The sequence below is a fragment of the Perca fluviatilis genome, chromosome 4 (genome assembly GCF_010015445.1).
Source record: "Perca fluviatilis chromosome 4, GENO_Pfluv_1.0, whole genome shotgun sequence".
Lineage (NCBI taxonomy): Eukaryota > Metazoa > Chordata > Actinopteri > Perciformes > Percidae > Perca > Perca fluviatilis.
In genome coordinates this window covers 42,636,355-42,652,278 of record NC_053115.1, presented here as the reverse complement: position 1 = coordinate 42,652,278, position 15,924 = coordinate 42,636,355, and the positions used below count along the sequence as shown (strand labels likewise).

General features: G+C 42.4%; 2 protein-coding genes across 2 annotated transcripts; one reads left to right on the top strand and one right to left on the bottom strand.

Annotated features, from left to right (window-relative positions):
- Positions 1-947: 947 nt before the first annotated feature.
- manf (mesencephalic astrocyte-derived neurotrophic factor) lies at positions 948-6,939 on the bottom strand. The gene is made up of 4 exons (XM_039798345.1): positions 6,721-6,939; positions 2,906-3,033; positions 2,030-2,171; positions 948-1,655 (listed from the first exon to the last, which is right to left on the bottom strand). The coding sequence occupies exons 1-4, from the start codon at positions 6,806-6,808 to the stop codon at positions 1,471-1,473; spliced, it is 543 nt and encodes a 180-aa protein (XP_039654279.1). The 5' UTR covers positions 6,809-6,939; the 3' UTR covers positions 948-1,470.
- Positions 6,940-8,261: 1,322 nt separating this feature from the next.
- Positions 8,262-12,518, top strand: oser1 (oxidative stress responsive serine-rich 1). The gene is made up of 4 exons (XM_039798344.1): positions 8,262-8,642; positions 9,573-9,682; positions 9,772-9,888; positions 11,174-12,518. Exons 2-4 carry the CDS (start codon positions 9,606-9,608, stop codon positions 12,066-12,068), a joined length of 1,089 nt encoding a protein of 362 aa, XP_039654278.1. The 5' UTR covers positions 8,262-8,642; positions 9,573-9,605; the 3' UTR covers positions 12,069-12,518.
- The last annotated feature ends 3,406 nt before the right edge of the window (positions 12,519-15,924 follow it).

Here is a 15,924-nt window from a genome sequence, read left to right as displayed (position 1 = left end):
TATCGTGATAGTCACAGTTATCGCATATTTTCCTCATATCGTGCAGCCCTAATTAGCACCTGCATTGATCTAGGAGAAGACTATTTGCTGCTTCTTGTTCTGAGTGTTGAGTATTCGCAGCCATTTCCATAAAATATAGTTTAACTTCTTGTGGATTACTGGCCAGGCCACATGGTGCTGTATAATATAAAGAAATAAGATAAAATAATGAAAACAAAAGTAGTTACGTTCATTTTTTTTAATATTGGCACAATGTGTTTGACTCTGTGTTGAAATATGGGTGACTTTGTTAACTGAAAAAAAAGACTAAATTAGAGGTTAAAAGGGGAGAGTGGTCATGGGTGTTTTTTTTTCAACCTGGACCCTCTTTTCGTTTGTGTGTCTAAGTGACTGATGGGAACAACAGTCTTTGACATTGGTCTGCTGTAACCGACAGAGATAGACCTTTAAAACCTCTTTGAGACCTTTCTGTTTAACCAGAAACAGCTCTGAAGTCTCTAGCTCTAAACCCACCAGACTCCATTTAAAAAAAATACTTTTAGCGTGTATAGAGCCAACATATTTTCACATGTAAATCAGTAAACTATGTTTATTTCAACCAAAACTAGAGTGGTGATGGTTGGAAAATTAGAAAAGACGACCCAAAACGTCTTTTCATGGTTTTATTTTGTTTCCGTCAACTTTGAATGAAGTGTATTTTACGATGCCAAAATGACTGTTTATTTACATGGAGTCTGGTGGGTTTAGCGAATGCAATTTCACGGATGTTTCATGTGTTTAAAAAAAGGATCTTACTCTTTAACAGAAAGGTCGACCTCCTTAGAAATCCTTTCCATAATGCTGTCAGACACTTAGAATAATAATCTGAGTCTGTCAGCGGCAACAACGAGCACTTTTGTGAAGGTAAATACAAGCTGGACAATTGTACTATTAACTTACATTGTAGCTTGTTTCTCCGCTGCCAACTGCAGCGATCTCTCTTAATACTGGACCAATGTCCAAGAGATTGGTGTTCCTATCAGTCAGTTAGACATAAAAACATAGGAAAATAGGGTTGAAAAAACAGCAGTTACCCTTTCATACATCGCTCATATGTACATGGAAACTGTTTCCGGTTGCTGTAACTGTTCTTCCTGTTCATTATGGGGACAAAACAAAGTCCTCTGTCAAAATGTGCTCTAATGTTTAGCTGTTAACTTCAGATAAACTCTTTTTTTTGTCCTCAATCTGTTACTTTGGGATTACATTAGAAGAGAACTCTTCTGTTTTTGGACCAGAGGAGTTGCAGCGACGGTTTCTTTTGATGTTCATATGTCAGAATTACATAACTCCGAACACTGTGAGCCTTTTCTCTTCGACAGGTAGTCATGGAAACCAGGGTAAAGTTGGGAGAGCTGGATAGCAGTCTTGTCCAAGTCCAAAGTTGTGTGTGTGTGTTGTGTGTGTGTTGCGTTGTGCGTTTGTTCCCCGTTACAGATCTGTCCGTGCACTGGCGGCTGCGGGAGCGAACTTGGGCATTAGCTCTGTGATTTTGCGGATGAAGTCGGACTTTTCGGCGCAGCCTTTGCAGGACTCGCCCCACTCCTCCAGAATCTTCTTCAGGTCCTTCACTTTAAGCTTCTTCAGGTCCACTGTGGTCAGGTCCAGCTGTTTGTCTACGTGGGACACACAAGACACAAAATTATCACCATTCATATATAACCCTTAAGTATGAGTGGTGGACTGTAACCAAGTACTGTACGTAATTACACATTTGACACACACACACACACACACACACACACACACACACACACACACACACACACACACACACACACACACACACACACACACACACACACACACACACACACACACACACACACACACACACACACACACACACACACACACACACACACACACACTTTGTAAAGATGGAAAATATGGCACAGAGAATGAGACTTGAATATGAGAACTCTAGCAAAGTGTTTTTAAATAAAAAACTCAAAACTCAGGTAGAAATCTGAGTTTTGTCCTCCCTTACCATATTTCAGTTCACAGATCTGGCTGTCCTTCTTCTTGAGTTTCTCGCAGATCTTCTCCACTGGGGCGTGGTAGCTCAGAGGCTTGGACACCTCGTTGATGATCTTGGTGGCTGCATCGCTCGTTGCCCCGATGTAGTAACACTAGACACGAGAAATGGGGAGAAAGAAATCCAATAGGACGGTTTGTTTGTTTGTGTATGTATGTATGTGTATGTGTGTGTATATATATATATATATATATATATATAATATCATATGTTGTGTCTAGGGATGCAATAATGCAAACATTGGGCTTTTTGACGGGGTTGGGTTTCTGCCGAACCTCAATTTTTTTCCCACCAAACCCTACGCTTGCATTACGCGCGTTGCCGTAATGACGGCGCCGTTGATTACGGGAAGGTGTTTACGTAGGTGGAGCGTTCAATGCAGCAGGCTGTGAGAAAGTGGACATGGAACTGGTGAGCAGAAAAAGTGTTGTTTGGCAGTACTTTCAGTCAAAAGAAGGCCATTCAAATCCAGCTACATGTTCTATCTGTTCAATGCTGATTGGTCTGGTGGTGGCGAGGCCCCTAAACTATACACAACATGGCCGCTGTTACAACATTTGGTATGAAACATCTGAAAGAATACGAGTTGTGCATGAAGGAGTCTACAGACTGCAGCCAGAATGCAGCAACTTCAGGTAAATAAAATGAAAAATAAACTGCTGTGGGCGTTGTTTGGTGCACGTTGAGCCTCAGTTAACAGCGTGAAACCAGAACTTACCGGATCAAATGTAGAAACAGAAACATGCACCTCGGTTTCAGACTTTTCAGGTGTGAAAGTAACAGCGACAGTAAACATGTATTTCAGAGTATTATCTGTGGTTTACTCACAAAGCGGTTGTCTTTGCCTTTAGCCTCTTTGCAGCTCTTTACGATGGCGTTCTCGATGTCTGCGGCGTTGAACTTTACGTCGTTGTCTTTCAGCGATTGGTAAAACTTCCCCAGGAAGGAAATACACACTGAAACAGAAAAAGGGAAAATGCGTATTAAAACAACTTTTCAAGAGGAAACCAGAGGTAGGGGATTTTATCCTCACAGGAGTCCAACGTAATGACAGATAAACACAAGTTATGAGTCAAATATTGTGGCATTTCTGCTGAGAGTGTTGGCTTTGTTATTCTTTCTAATCGATATATCAATTCAATCATCAACAATCTAATATAGTCGATGCAGGTAGGACAGAGGGATTACCAGGAAGCTGGAAGGAGAAGAAGGAAGGGAGGAAGGTAGGAAATAGGGAAGTAATGATGGAATGAAGGAAGGGAGGAAGGTAGGAAAGAGGGAAGTAAAGAAGGAAGGGAGGAAGATAGGAAAGAGGAAAGTAAAGAAGGAAGGAAGGGAGTAAGGGAGGGATGAAGGAAGTAAAGAAGGAAGGAAAGATGGAAGTAAAGAAGGAAGGAAGGGAGGAAGGAAGGAAAGTAGGAAGGAAGTTAGGGAGGAATGGAGGGATGAAGGAAGGAAATTAGGAAATAAGTAAGGAAGAAAGGGAGGAAGGAAAGTAGGAAGGAAGGATGCAAAATCTAAAATATCGATACACATCATCTTTAAGTTGCGCCTTTATTTTGAAATTACCACCTTATATATTACCACCTTATTTATATTTTAGTTGCTTTTTGTGAGTTGATATAAGTGTTACTGATTGTGTTAAATGGGCATTAATGAATAGGCAGACTTTGTGATATCAGAAAATATTGTATTGTTGTCCAAACAATCGTATCGTGATACAACTTGTGATTTAATCCCCCACCAACATATGAGATAATAGTAAACTTAAAGTTGGGGGCTTTTGCAATGTTGGTTGGGCCAAACAAGCCTGCCATCTGGCAACCGTTAAAAGAAACACGCCGACTTATTGGGACTGTCTTATTCACTGTATCCACCAGAGTTAGATAAGTCCATACATACCCTTCTAATCGTAGCAGTGCTTCACCTTTCTGAGAATATAGTTCCCAGTATGTATACGGTTAGAAGATGACTGTGTCTCATGTGACCTTGTTATTTGTACACGCTTTGACTATACAAATCACAACATGTAAATAGGAACATGTTGGCGTTATTTTGTCACTTATTGGGAGCAGTAGGCTAGATGGAGCCGGTTACCTCCAGGATCTGGGCTAAGCTAGGCTAGCAGTGGTGGCATCAGACAGAGTTATAACACGCACAGAGATGAGAAGGGTATGTATGGACTTATCTAACTCTGGGGGACACGGGGAATAAGACAAAGTCCCAATAAGTCGGCATGTTCCTTTAATGTTGAACCCTGGTAAGTTTCATTTCCAGGATTGCTCCGGTGGCGCCGAAAATTCCCCCGATGTCCGTCCCCTTCCTCTGTCTCTGTGTTGGCGTTCTAACCTCCGGTGGATTTGTGAGGACTATGGTTAACTGCTCCTCAGATCTCTGCAGGGTAAATCCAGACAGCTAGCTAGACTATCTGTCCAATCTGAGTTTTCTGTGCAAAACGCTTGATAAAACATACTTAAAAAAAAAGAAGCAATAAATACTAAAATACATACAAATAACAGCGTGTTAAGCCTACCACACACCGAGCCGATAATCGGCTGTTGGGACATTCTGGCGAGGTCGGTGACTTAAGTCTGTTCCGTGTGTTCCAGTCAGACTCAAACGGCCCATCTGATTGGTGAAGAGCTAACCTGGAAATGGCGAGCGGGGTGAGCGTGACTAGAGTCTCTCAAAATCTGACGAAAATCTTTTAAACTGACCTTTGTTGAGCTGAAATTAAGACAGATTCAGCAACTGCACGGCCTATTTCTCTCTTAAAATGTTTTCAGAAACACGTTTCGGTGAACTATTTTAATACAATATGAGATCGTATCCTGAACGAGCCGCCATGACAGTATGGCTTTGAATTTCCAGAGAAACCAGACCCATGTGACGCGTTCGTCCAATCAGCTGTTGGTTTTCATTTTTTGGGCCACAATACAGATTAGTGCTGCCTTCTGTTATGGAGATGTATTACGTCTCGTTGCTTTGGTGTGTTCAGAGGCACTTTTTTGACCAACTCAAGGAGACTGAGTCCGAGTGTCAGCCATCTGGTCAGTGTGTCTGGGCCTTAACTTTTCGTAGCGATATGTATGAATGGTCCTTGAGAACAGCCTGCTCTTTTCAATGCACTGTGACACATGAGTTTCACAGCTCTTCTTGCCTCACAGCTACACTGTGGTTTACTTATCTGATACTGTCAGAGGACGTGGAACACAGTACAATCTACATAATAGAAACAATGCAAGTGTGTGTGTGTGTGTGTGTGTGTGTGTGTGAACACTGACAGTAGAGTAGCACCCTCCTTTGCTACAGATCAGGTTAAACCTGCCATCGCTGACCCCCAAACCCTGTTATAGCCGAGACACACCAACCAGACGGCTGACCGTCGACAGAAAAGCCAGTCGGAATGATCAGTCGGGTCCCAGGGGTCCAAAAAACTGCGTCGGAACACACTGAGGCGACACCGACTTGAGAAACGTAATACGTCTCCATTGCAGCAGGCGGCGCTACACTGTAATGTTGCCCAAGAACTGAAAACCGGCAGCTGATTGGACGAACGCGTCACATGGGTTTGTTGTCTCCGGAAATTCAAAGCCAGACTGTCATGGCGGCTCGTTCAAAATACGATCTCATATTATACTAAAATAGTTCACCGAAACATGTTTCTGAAAACATTTTAAGAGAGAAATAGGCCATGCAGTTGCTGAATCTGTCTTCATTTCAGATCAACAAAGGTCAGTTTAAAAGATTTGTCAGATTTTGAGAGACTGTAGTTACGCTCATTCCGCTCGCCATTTTCCGGGTGAGTGCCGACGGCCCTGCCTCCGACTGAACACGTCAGGTCGGCCAAAATGAACGCCGACAGCCCCCCAGACTGACGACAGCACGGGACACACCGAACAGACTCGAGTCACTGACCTCGCCAGACTGTCCGACGGGCGATTATCGGCTTGGTGTGTCTCGGGCTTTACAGGCAGGGTTCAAAATTTACTTTTTCATCCAAAAGGTTAGTAACCCCCCCCACCCGTGAATTGCACCTATTAATACAGGATAATAATATTTCCTTTACAAAGTTAAGACATTATGCAAAAATGACACAGAAGACTGCATAGAAATTCACCAGAATGCAGGAAATGTAAGTGTTTGACGCTGACTATTTTCTGGGGAGACCCCCAAATTACAATGTGCACCCCCCAGTGTTGAAAACGAAACCTACAACCATGAACGAGCATATTCAGCAGATTAAGAAATAATGAAAAAAAAGCTATAATATTATAATAGTTATCATAACATCACACTATATGATGCTGGGGGTCTTCATGATCATGGTTGATTTAAGAAATCTATATGTTTATTCCTGGATTCAAAGGGCTGATTTTATGTCCAAAAAACTGTTTTGTAAGAAGCACACAGGTAGCTTTGGATGTTTTTCTGTCCGGAAATCTGGCAGCATCACACAAAAACGTTACACCGCCACTTATAAAAAAAAAACCTTTCCCAAACATTATCAACCGTTTCTACACTTCATATAAAGCCCCAGACTCTGTACAAGGAGATTTCTTCTCCCTGTGATAACATTAAAGTTGCCAATTAGCAGATTTTTGTAGCATTTAAGCTACCTGAAGCTAACACACAAAACCTACCTTCACACTCTCCGTCTTTCAGGGCTTCAGCAGGACCGGGAACGAGAGAGAGCGCGAGAGCCACCGACAACCCGCTTAAACACAACATTTTCGGCCACGAATAACTCGAACAACGTTTATATCTTCTTGTCTAACCGCTGCTGGAAGAAAAACAACTCATTCGTACTCGTGAATAGCTACAGACGCCGGTAAAGTGAGCAGCGTTCCTGATTGTACAGGGTTTCCGGTGCTACGTCACACTATGTCGGCGTCTTATTGGTCCAGAGGTGTAACTCGTTCCGTGGTCTTCCACGCATTTTGCTCTGATTGGTCGAAGGCAGAACATTCCGGGAACAACGTCCAGTTGGCGCCGTCTGATTGGGCCACATCCGCCCCAGCTCTGATACAGATAAATATAAAATAAGAACTTACTGTGATATTTAAATCGTTTACAGTACAATATATATAATTATGTACTGTTATAATATGATATAAACTATTGAAGTGTAAAAAGAGGATTGTAACTGAGCATCCGTTAGGACTTTTACATCTAAAAAAGAAAATAAGAAAAAAAAGAAATTAAGAAAAAATAGTAAAAATAAAGATTTTTTTAAATTAAAAAGACTTTCGTAACTAAAAAATAAATGGAAAAAAGGTTGAATTTTTTTAGTAGAAAATAAATAAAAAAATAACTTTCATATTTAAAAAAACAAAAAAGTTATAAAAAATAAAAATATCAATAAAATATATGACATAATGAAAACAATAAAAAAGACTCATATTTAAAAAAAATAGATAAAATAGTTAAATAAATAAGGAATAAAAGCAATACAAATACATAAATAAAAAGACTTTCATATTTAAAAATAATTGCAAAAAGTTTTCTTTCTTTTTATGTCAAATATTAGATTTTTTTCTACATATTAAAGAAAATAAATATTTAAAAAAATAGTAAAAAAAATATATATCTTCCCGTTTTATTAATTTCTTAATTCATTCCTCCTTGTTTTTTTTTAAAATCTTTTCCTCCATCACCACTGGATGGCGCTGTTTCTTTCTTTAGTGTAAAACAAAGTCAAAGTATTAGGGTCAAATAAAAATATTAGTAGACACACACAACACACACACGCACACACACAAAGAGAGAGAGAGAGAGAGAGAGAGAGAGAGAGAGAGACACACACACACACACACACACACACACACTCATTATGCAGAATGGCATATCAATAATATTAATTATTGATGTATTTATCTGCGGGTGGGGGCGGGGGGTGAAGCCCAACATTATAAGACGTGTTACTGTGTTAAAAATGGTCAATAAACAGCAACACAAGGTTGTCTGGATGTCTGTTATATAACAGACTTCACTCGAAAATAGTGACAGCAGGTGTTCCTTAAGTAAATAGCTCTGAGTAGATATTAGTTATAGAAAAGCCATCTCTTTCTTTGTTACCTAAATCTAAGAGACTTAAAATAGCTACATATCCTATCTAATTTGTGTTTTGATATTTTTCGAACGCGAACACGAACAGAAGGGAGTGACGTCAGGGTGTGAGTCAATGGCTGGTGACGTCAGCGGCGTTGTTGCAGAGTCACTGCGGTTCGACTGTAAACAAGGTGGAGGAGTCGCCATTAAAAAGGCTAAATTACGCCTAAACTTCTGCGCTGTTGACCTCTGCTGTAACTCGGACTTTGGACTCCGCCGTGAGCAGCTTTGTGACACGAGTGAAAACCAACCGCGCGCAGTCTTTCAATAAAGGCACAGTTCGTGTTTTTCGCCCAGAGCTAACGTTAGCCCTTCACGTCTTTTTTAGCTTGTTAGCTGTCGCTAGCTAGCATCGCTGGCTAGTCAACATCCAGAGAGGCCTGTTGCCAGGGAAACACCCTTTATACCCACCGGGTATATCTCTCTCTTCACTGCGACCAGGCTACCCTAAACCGTAAGTATCACCTCCCGTATTTAAAATCGTTTCTAAACGACGCTAACGGCCAGTTAGCTTAGCAGCCAAAGTAACTTGCTAGCATTAGCCAATAGGGTGGGAGTGTGTTGTGGCTAGAAGGGATACAGCTACGGCCAGAAGTTACGCATAATCTCGGGTAATATCTTAATGATATATGTTAATACTGTCACCCAGAAAACGCTTGTTCGTTCTTCGGGAGTTTACAAATCCAAAACTCGATCTTTTCCCTCAACTTAACTAGTCACTTAGTCGTTTTGGTGCCTAAATCTAACTGTCGTCGCCGTAGCTGTATCCCTTCTAGTGCTTGTTATGAAACCCGCTGTTTACATCAGTTTTTTGTTTTTTTTATTGCCCTAATAAATTACACTTAACGTGGAGTTGGCCTTGGCGAATGTTGCATACATAAACAAACACACATGTTAAACATTATATATAAAAAAATAAAAAAAAAAAAAAAAAAAAAAAAAAAAAAAAAAAAAAAAAAAAAAAAAAAAAAAAAAAAAAAAAAAAAAAAAAAAAAAAAAAAGGATTGAGTTCTTTATATAGTGTATATATAGTATGTTGCGAAATAGCAGTTGTGTATGGTGCTATTTGTCGTAGAAAAATTCAGTTCATGCAGAAACGGTTTAAACTCTCAAATTCATAATTGTTTAGCTCATTTCTCCCACAGCTTGTTTTTATGTTTGTAGTACAACCAGGTGCTATGGAAGCCCTTTCTGCCAATGTGATGGGAAAAATAACGAGTTAGTATCCCAGAATAATCAGCTAGTATCCCAAAATAACGATAAACCTTCTCAAAGTAATGAGAAACTTTATTACAAAAATCTATCTCAAGATAATCAGAAACCTTAGCAAAAATATTGAGTTTCTCATAATGACTTAAATGTAATGATGTGTGTGTGTGTGTAGCTGGGTGGCTGGTCAGAGCGGCCTCCTCCCACCATGGAGGCAGGAGGGAAGGACTGCGAGGAGGAAACGCTGCAGACGGCGTTTAAGAAGCTGAGGGTCGACGCTGAGAGGTAAAGAACAGCAACATGCGCTGACTAGGGCTGCACAATATGAGGAAAATATAAATAATAAAGTTTATATGTGTCCGTCCTCTTTGCAGTTTACCCGGAGTGGGGAGTGTGTCGGAGGTGCTGGCTCCCAGAGCGGCGTCACGCGCTTGTCTCGACGCCAGCGGAGCGAAGCCCAAACTTGGCTGCCCAAAGGACAACTGGCACGGGTAGGTTGGGGGGGGGGGGGTCACTGCTTGCATACAGAAGGTTAAAGTTACAGAGGAGAAGTCGCCGTGTTCAAAAACAGCAAGTGTGCTCAGTTTGCTTAGCTGCAGCACTGACTACGTTTACCCTTATTCCAAAAAAGATTATTCTACTAATATTCCTGTTTACATGTAGCCTTGCAAAATAAGATTTTTTCCAGCAGTGGAGGACATGTTGGAGCGTGTGAACACAGCGTCCCTCTTTCATTCCTTCAACCAGCTTCTTGTAAAGGTCGCCTCATATCCAAAAACGTGTTGATATCCAAGTCTTTGATAACGTTTAATAGTAACTGTGTTTCTCCTCGTTGGGTCTACAGCCCTGCAAACACACAGAGCTGAACATAAGCCGTAAACGTGCAAGAGGCTGTAAACTGCAGTAAAAACCCTGATCGAGACGCATATTCTGAATGCGCTGTATATATGTCAAAAGAATGCTTCTAAAACCTGAATAATATCACACACGTCTTAATCTGAAAATACTATATTCAGAAAAAGGCCTTATTCTGAATATTGGACCTTTTAAGTTAAGATCTTATTATTTTAATAGCGTCATTACAGAAACGATCAACTACAACACAATCGAACAACACACAGTGTTACACAAAAGTGTTTAACTTCTTTTTCCCCTTCTTGAACAACAGGGGTGTACTGTAGTGCGTTTAGACTGCAGGTGCCAGATGAAAAAACGCAGCGGCCTGCGGAGAAAAGTTGAGACAGATTCAACTTTTAGAAATATGCAACCCTGTGTCGCGCTGCGGTGGCCAATCATGTAACAGAGATCAGACTTGTGGGGGTGTTTTGAGGCGGTGTGAGAGTCCCGTACAGGAAACATCTCTTTCTGTCTCTGCCAAAAGGAAGTTTTAAAACACCAAACGCATCTGAACTGCCCGGGAGTTTGGGGAACAGCTGACGGTTTCCTCGGTCCCTCCATCTCTTTTCGTCATATAAACGATCTGACAGAAAACAATAACTGTGAAATAAAAAGTCTACGTGTGCTACATCGGGGGGGTTAAAGAACACAACAGGACGTCACACAAATGGGCCATTTCAGTGACACCCTGTGTGTGTGTGTGTGTGTGTGTGTGTGTGTGTGTGTGTGTGTGTGTGTGTGTGTGTGTGTGTGTGTGTGTGTGTGTGTGTGTGTGTGTGTGTGTGTGTGTGTGTGTGTGTGTGTGTGTGTGTGTGTGTGTATTTTGTAAGATTATGATTACTACATAATGTTTCATTCTCTCCCCTTCCTCCTCTTTAGCTGCATGAGGAAAACGTCCCGAGGAGCGTCCAGAACGCAGCGACGCCGGCGCTCCAAGTCGCCCATCCTGCACCCTCCCAAGTTTACCTACTGCAGCGCCGCCGCCGCCTCAGCGCTGTCGCCTCCGAGCGGCTGCCTGAAGCACCAGCGCCTGGCCGTCCCCGAGGGGGCGGAGCCTGGTCCCGCCTGCGACGTTGCCAACCCTGCCCAGAAAGATCTCTCTCCTTCGGCCGCCCCCGGCCACATCTCCCCGCTGGTCTTTGGATCCTGCGCCGAGTACGAGACGCACGTCGGCGCCGCAGTTTCCCCGCGGCCGCCCCTAAAGAAGATCCCCGCCGCCGTTTCTGCTGTCGCGACATCATCCGGGAAGGACGGAGAGTCGAGCGAGGAGAGTGGTTCGGAAAGAAGTGCCTGCGAGGAGGCAGAAACACCGCAGATATCCCGCCCCGCGGACGCCGACTTCCGCGCTTTATCGGAGCTCCACAGCCGCGGTGGCAGCTCCGCAGAAATCCCCCGCCCACCCTGCTCCTGCGCGTGGCAGAACAGCTTGGCCCCCCCGGAGGAAAGCCGGCAGGCGGCTGAATCTCCGTCTCAGTGCCGGTGTCGGCCGCTTCGTCCAGGCTGGAGCGGCGTGGAGGTGTACTCCTTCACGGGGCTCCGCAACGTCACGTTAGAGTGCGAGGGGAGCCTGGCAGGTAGTGGCGGTGACGGCGACGCCAGAACTCTCAGCGCCAACGGCAACGCTTCGCCGTCGTCGGGCTCGGCGCGCTCGTGTTCGGAGCAGGCGCGCACCTACGTGGACGACATCACGATAGAGGACCTTTCTGGCTACATGGAGTATTATCTCTACATCCCCAAGAAGATGTCACACATGGCCGAGATGATGTACACTTAAGGGGAACAAAAAGGAAAGATAATTATAATATCATAATAAATAAATATAAAGGTAAAGAGGTTTTCTGTTGTTGAGGGAAAAGAAGGAATGTCAGTAGAGTTTAGAACAATGGATCAGACATGAGAGTTGTGATTTAAATTAAATATACAACGTTGACTGATGTTTAAACCCAGGATGAAATCTTTCCGTTGTCCCCCCCCCCCTTCCCCTCTCTCATTTTCATTTCATTATAATTGAGTCCCATCTATTTCTCATTCGTTTTGACTTTTGCCTTTTTTTGTTGTTTAAATGCCAGCTGAAGGTGCCAAATCTCTCGGTGCAGACCGAGACGATAGCAGGAATACGAAACTTGTAACGGCGAGTGTTTGTGGTGTCGTGAGCTGTAAACGTCACCTGTCGGGATTTACTTTCTCTCAATAAACAAGAAAACTGGTTTTGTTGGAAAATGCATCTTTGTCTCTTCATTTTATTTCTATGTTTTGAACGTCCACGTGTTCCACCAAAACAAGTTCCTTCCTGAGACTATTTAGCAGAGGTACCATGGCTCTGTCCAGAGCTCAGCACCGCCCAAGGCAATTGTGATTGGTTTAAAGAAATGCCAATAAACCAGAGCACGTTTTTCCCCCATCCCAGAATGCTGTGTGACTTTTCATGCTGTAATTCTCTGTTACTCTCTACATTTGTGTGCTTTAAAAACAAAAAGTCCAACATGTATTTGGTGCTTTTCTGTTAGTGTTTGAGTCTTTCTGGGGGAACGTTGAGACGGTAATTCAAAGAGACACCGTGCACCGTCGGTTAGGAAATAGTCTATATCGACGACGTTACGCTTCCGGGATTGCTCCAGTGCCGCCAGAAATTCCGCCATATGTCTTTTTTTTTTCTGCTGGATGTGTGTCCCCTTCCTCTTCCTTTGTGTTGGCGTTCTAACCTCCGGTGGATTTGTGAGGACTATGGTTAACTGCTCCTCAGATCTCTGCAGGCTAAATCTCACCAATCTGAGTTTTCTCTCATCTTCCCATCCCAGAATGCTGTGTGGACCAGTGTTGGGCAAGTTACTTTTAAAAAGTAATTAGTTACTAGTTACTTCTTCCAAAAAGTAACTAAATTAGTTACTCAGTTACAAATTATGAAAGTTACTAGTTACTATAGAAAGTAATTATTGCGTTACTTTCAAGTGCATTTTTAAATGCTCAAATGTGACCCCACCTCCACCCCTCTTTAACGGAACTTAAAATACATGTGCATGTTCAATTATTTGTGATAAATCTGAATATTATAATGAAATGGACACTTAATACATTCTTAACAGAAACAATGTACACAGATCTAAACTATTTTAATGTTGCTGTGGGACAAAGTGAGACTAGCCTCCAATCAAATGCCATTTATGTAGATATTATGTTTATATAGTGGATTGATACAAATAACACCTCAACAGGCCACAACTGGGCAAAATTAAATTATGCTTGTTAAGCACTATACCAAAAATAAATTTGTAGTGCAAATAACGTAAGTTGCCTGATGTTTATACTACAACGTCAACTGGCGGCCCGCGGGCCACATCCGGCCCGCCAAAGCTTTTAGTCTGGCCCGCAGAATAATCATGAATTAACAAAATGTAAAGAGGAAAAAATGCGTTCTGTTATTTATCATTTCAAGCATTTAGAGCAAAAACCCAGCCGCCTGTATTTACATCTCTATTCACATGCCTGAGCTCCGCACATAGAGCTGAGCCGAGATGTGTGTGCGTTAAAACACGCAGCACCCGACTGGGAAGGATACAGAGAGAGTTCCCAACGGCCGCTGGGGCAGATGAACTCACGTTAGTCTCTTTTCTGTAAATAGGCTACAATTACGCAAACACAGCTCTACTCTGCAAATAGCAATTTTTTACAATCAAGCTAAAACTAAAGCTGTTGGTTTGTAGTCCAACTGATTATCTTAGTTTGCTGGGAATCTGGACAAATTCTTGTAAACCTCACTGCTGGCTGACCAAACCAAACTCTCCGCTGGATGGAGGTATTATAAGACCAAAACAGATGCATGTGGCTACTTAATATGCACGTGAATGACGCAATCGTTATGTTCGAGTTCTTCATTCTTGATGATGATGATGCTGGTTGTATTATTTTGCAACAGTATCTTTCATTGCAAACAAGGCATACATGACGAGTGCATAGCCTGCTTATCAGTCCATTCATCATTAAAGCTGGGCTTTTGGCTTTTCCACATTAACTTTTTGCTTCAGCCTCTTTGACAGTGACATGTTTACCTGACAACAGACGTTTCTTTGTGCAAGCATTTTCCACCAATCAGGATGCTGCATACTACAATAATGTTTCCATAATCACAGACTTTAACCATCCCTCCTCAGTGAACTGCCTCCTAGTCTGAGATCTTTTTCTAGTTAAAGAGCCAGTTATCATTATGGAGTTTCCATGTTTTTTAGGAGTTTGCTCACACTAATACATGTAAAAAAAAAAAGCATTAATTCAGTAAGAAAGTGAAAATTTATTATATTTATTATACATATTAGGTATAAATTCATTTTATTTTCTTTATTTGAAAGTCCAGCCCCCAGAGTGTCTGCTTAGAAAAATTCTGGCCCTTGGAAAAATGTAGTTGATGACCCTGCTCTAGAATCCTAGTGAGAGAAACAAAGTGTCTCCCCTGTTCTTTCTGACCACGGTGGGAAATCTGGAGCAGGAGAAGTTCACCCTCTCCTTGATTGACTGACTCGCCTGTGTTGTTCGTTGTGTGTCTGACAATGCGTGATTTCGAACACCCGCCCAACTCTACCTCTGATTGCCTTACCATGACATTTTACTCAACCTCAGCCAATCGTCCGCATTTATGCGCTTGTGTCGTGCACTGCCCACTAACCAAGGAAGAACAGTGGAGTCGCGCCAGATGGCGAACGTGGTGGATGACATGTGCTAAGCTCTGCAACACCAGCTGAGTACTTATGTTTTATGATAAGGCCAGTTATTACGCAACTTGCTGAACTATCAGTTTTTGAAAGACGAACTGACAAGTAAGGGTTAGCTACCAATATAAGAACTTTGACGGCCAGAAATAACCCTTTATAGACGACACATGCAAAAACCGATAAGGTACCTAGCATACCAAGCTAATAACACGGGACTCGTGGACCACAATGGCAAAGAGAGATGCAAAAAAAGGCATAAAAGGATGACTGATAATGGATGTGGACCCGGAAGACACCTTTTTAGGTTTCTGTTTGCCTCTTCCAGACTATCCAATTAATAGTCCAAACCCAAAGAAAGTATGTGCCAACAAGAACAAGGTCTCTAACGCCAACATTCTCAAAGCCATTTTTGAGCTGAAGGAGCGTTTTTCCGCCTTTGAACAACGGATAAATAACAACTCTGCAGACATCACTTTGGTAAAAGAAGAGGTTAAAGGCCTGAGTTTTCAAGCAGAGGAGGTGGAAGACAAGGTGAAAAAGATAGATAAGGGCACTGAAGAACTAAAAGAGAAAACTGAGGAGGGCGAGCATTACAGCAGAAGATGGAATTTGCGACTCATTGAAGATGTAAGAGAGGAAGTTATGAAGATACTGAGTCAGATCACACCTGATGATAAAAGCAAGCTTGGATTCTTGATCGATACAGTACACAGAGTTAGGCGCCCCAGAGATGATAAGACACCGCGTCCGATTATTATCCAGTTCAACATGCGTACCTTCATGTACAAGATTTGGAAGGACTCGCGCAATGCTGAAGTTATGAAGAATCTGAATCTCGCTCTGAGAGAGAACGCAGAAACAAACTGTGGCCCCTGGTCGAGCAAGCTCGTAATGACGGAAAGAAGACCAGATGGCAAGGACCAGTCG

Excerpts from the sequence above, each read along its gene's own strand:
- manf (XM_039798345.1), bottom strand. The coding sequence starts at position 6,808 with ATGTTGTGTTTAAGCGGGTTGTCGGTGGCTCTCGCGCTCTCTCTCGTT. Across the intron at positions 3,034-6,720 it reads GAAAGACGGAGAGTGTGAAG|TGTGTATTTCCTTCCTGGGG; the intron begins GTAGGTTTTGTG and ends TTTCTGTTTCAG. Across the intron at positions 1,656-2,029 it reads GATCTGTGAACTGAAATATG|ACAAACAGCTGGACCTGACC; the intron begins GTAAGGGAGGAC and ends TGTCCCACGTAG.
- oser1 (XM_039798344.1), top strand. The coding sequence starts at position 9,606 with ATGGAGGCAGGAGGGAAGGACTGCGAGGAGGAAACGCTGCAGACGGCG. Across the intron at positions 9,683-9,771 it reads CTGAGGGTCGACGCTGAGAG|TTTACCCGGAGTGGGGAGTG; the intron begins GTAAAGAACAGC and ends TCCTCTTTGCAG. Across the intron at positions 9,889-11,173 it reads CCAAAGGACAACTGGCACGG|CTGCATGAGGAAAACGTCCC; the intron begins GTAGGTTGGGGG and ends CCTCCTCTTTAG.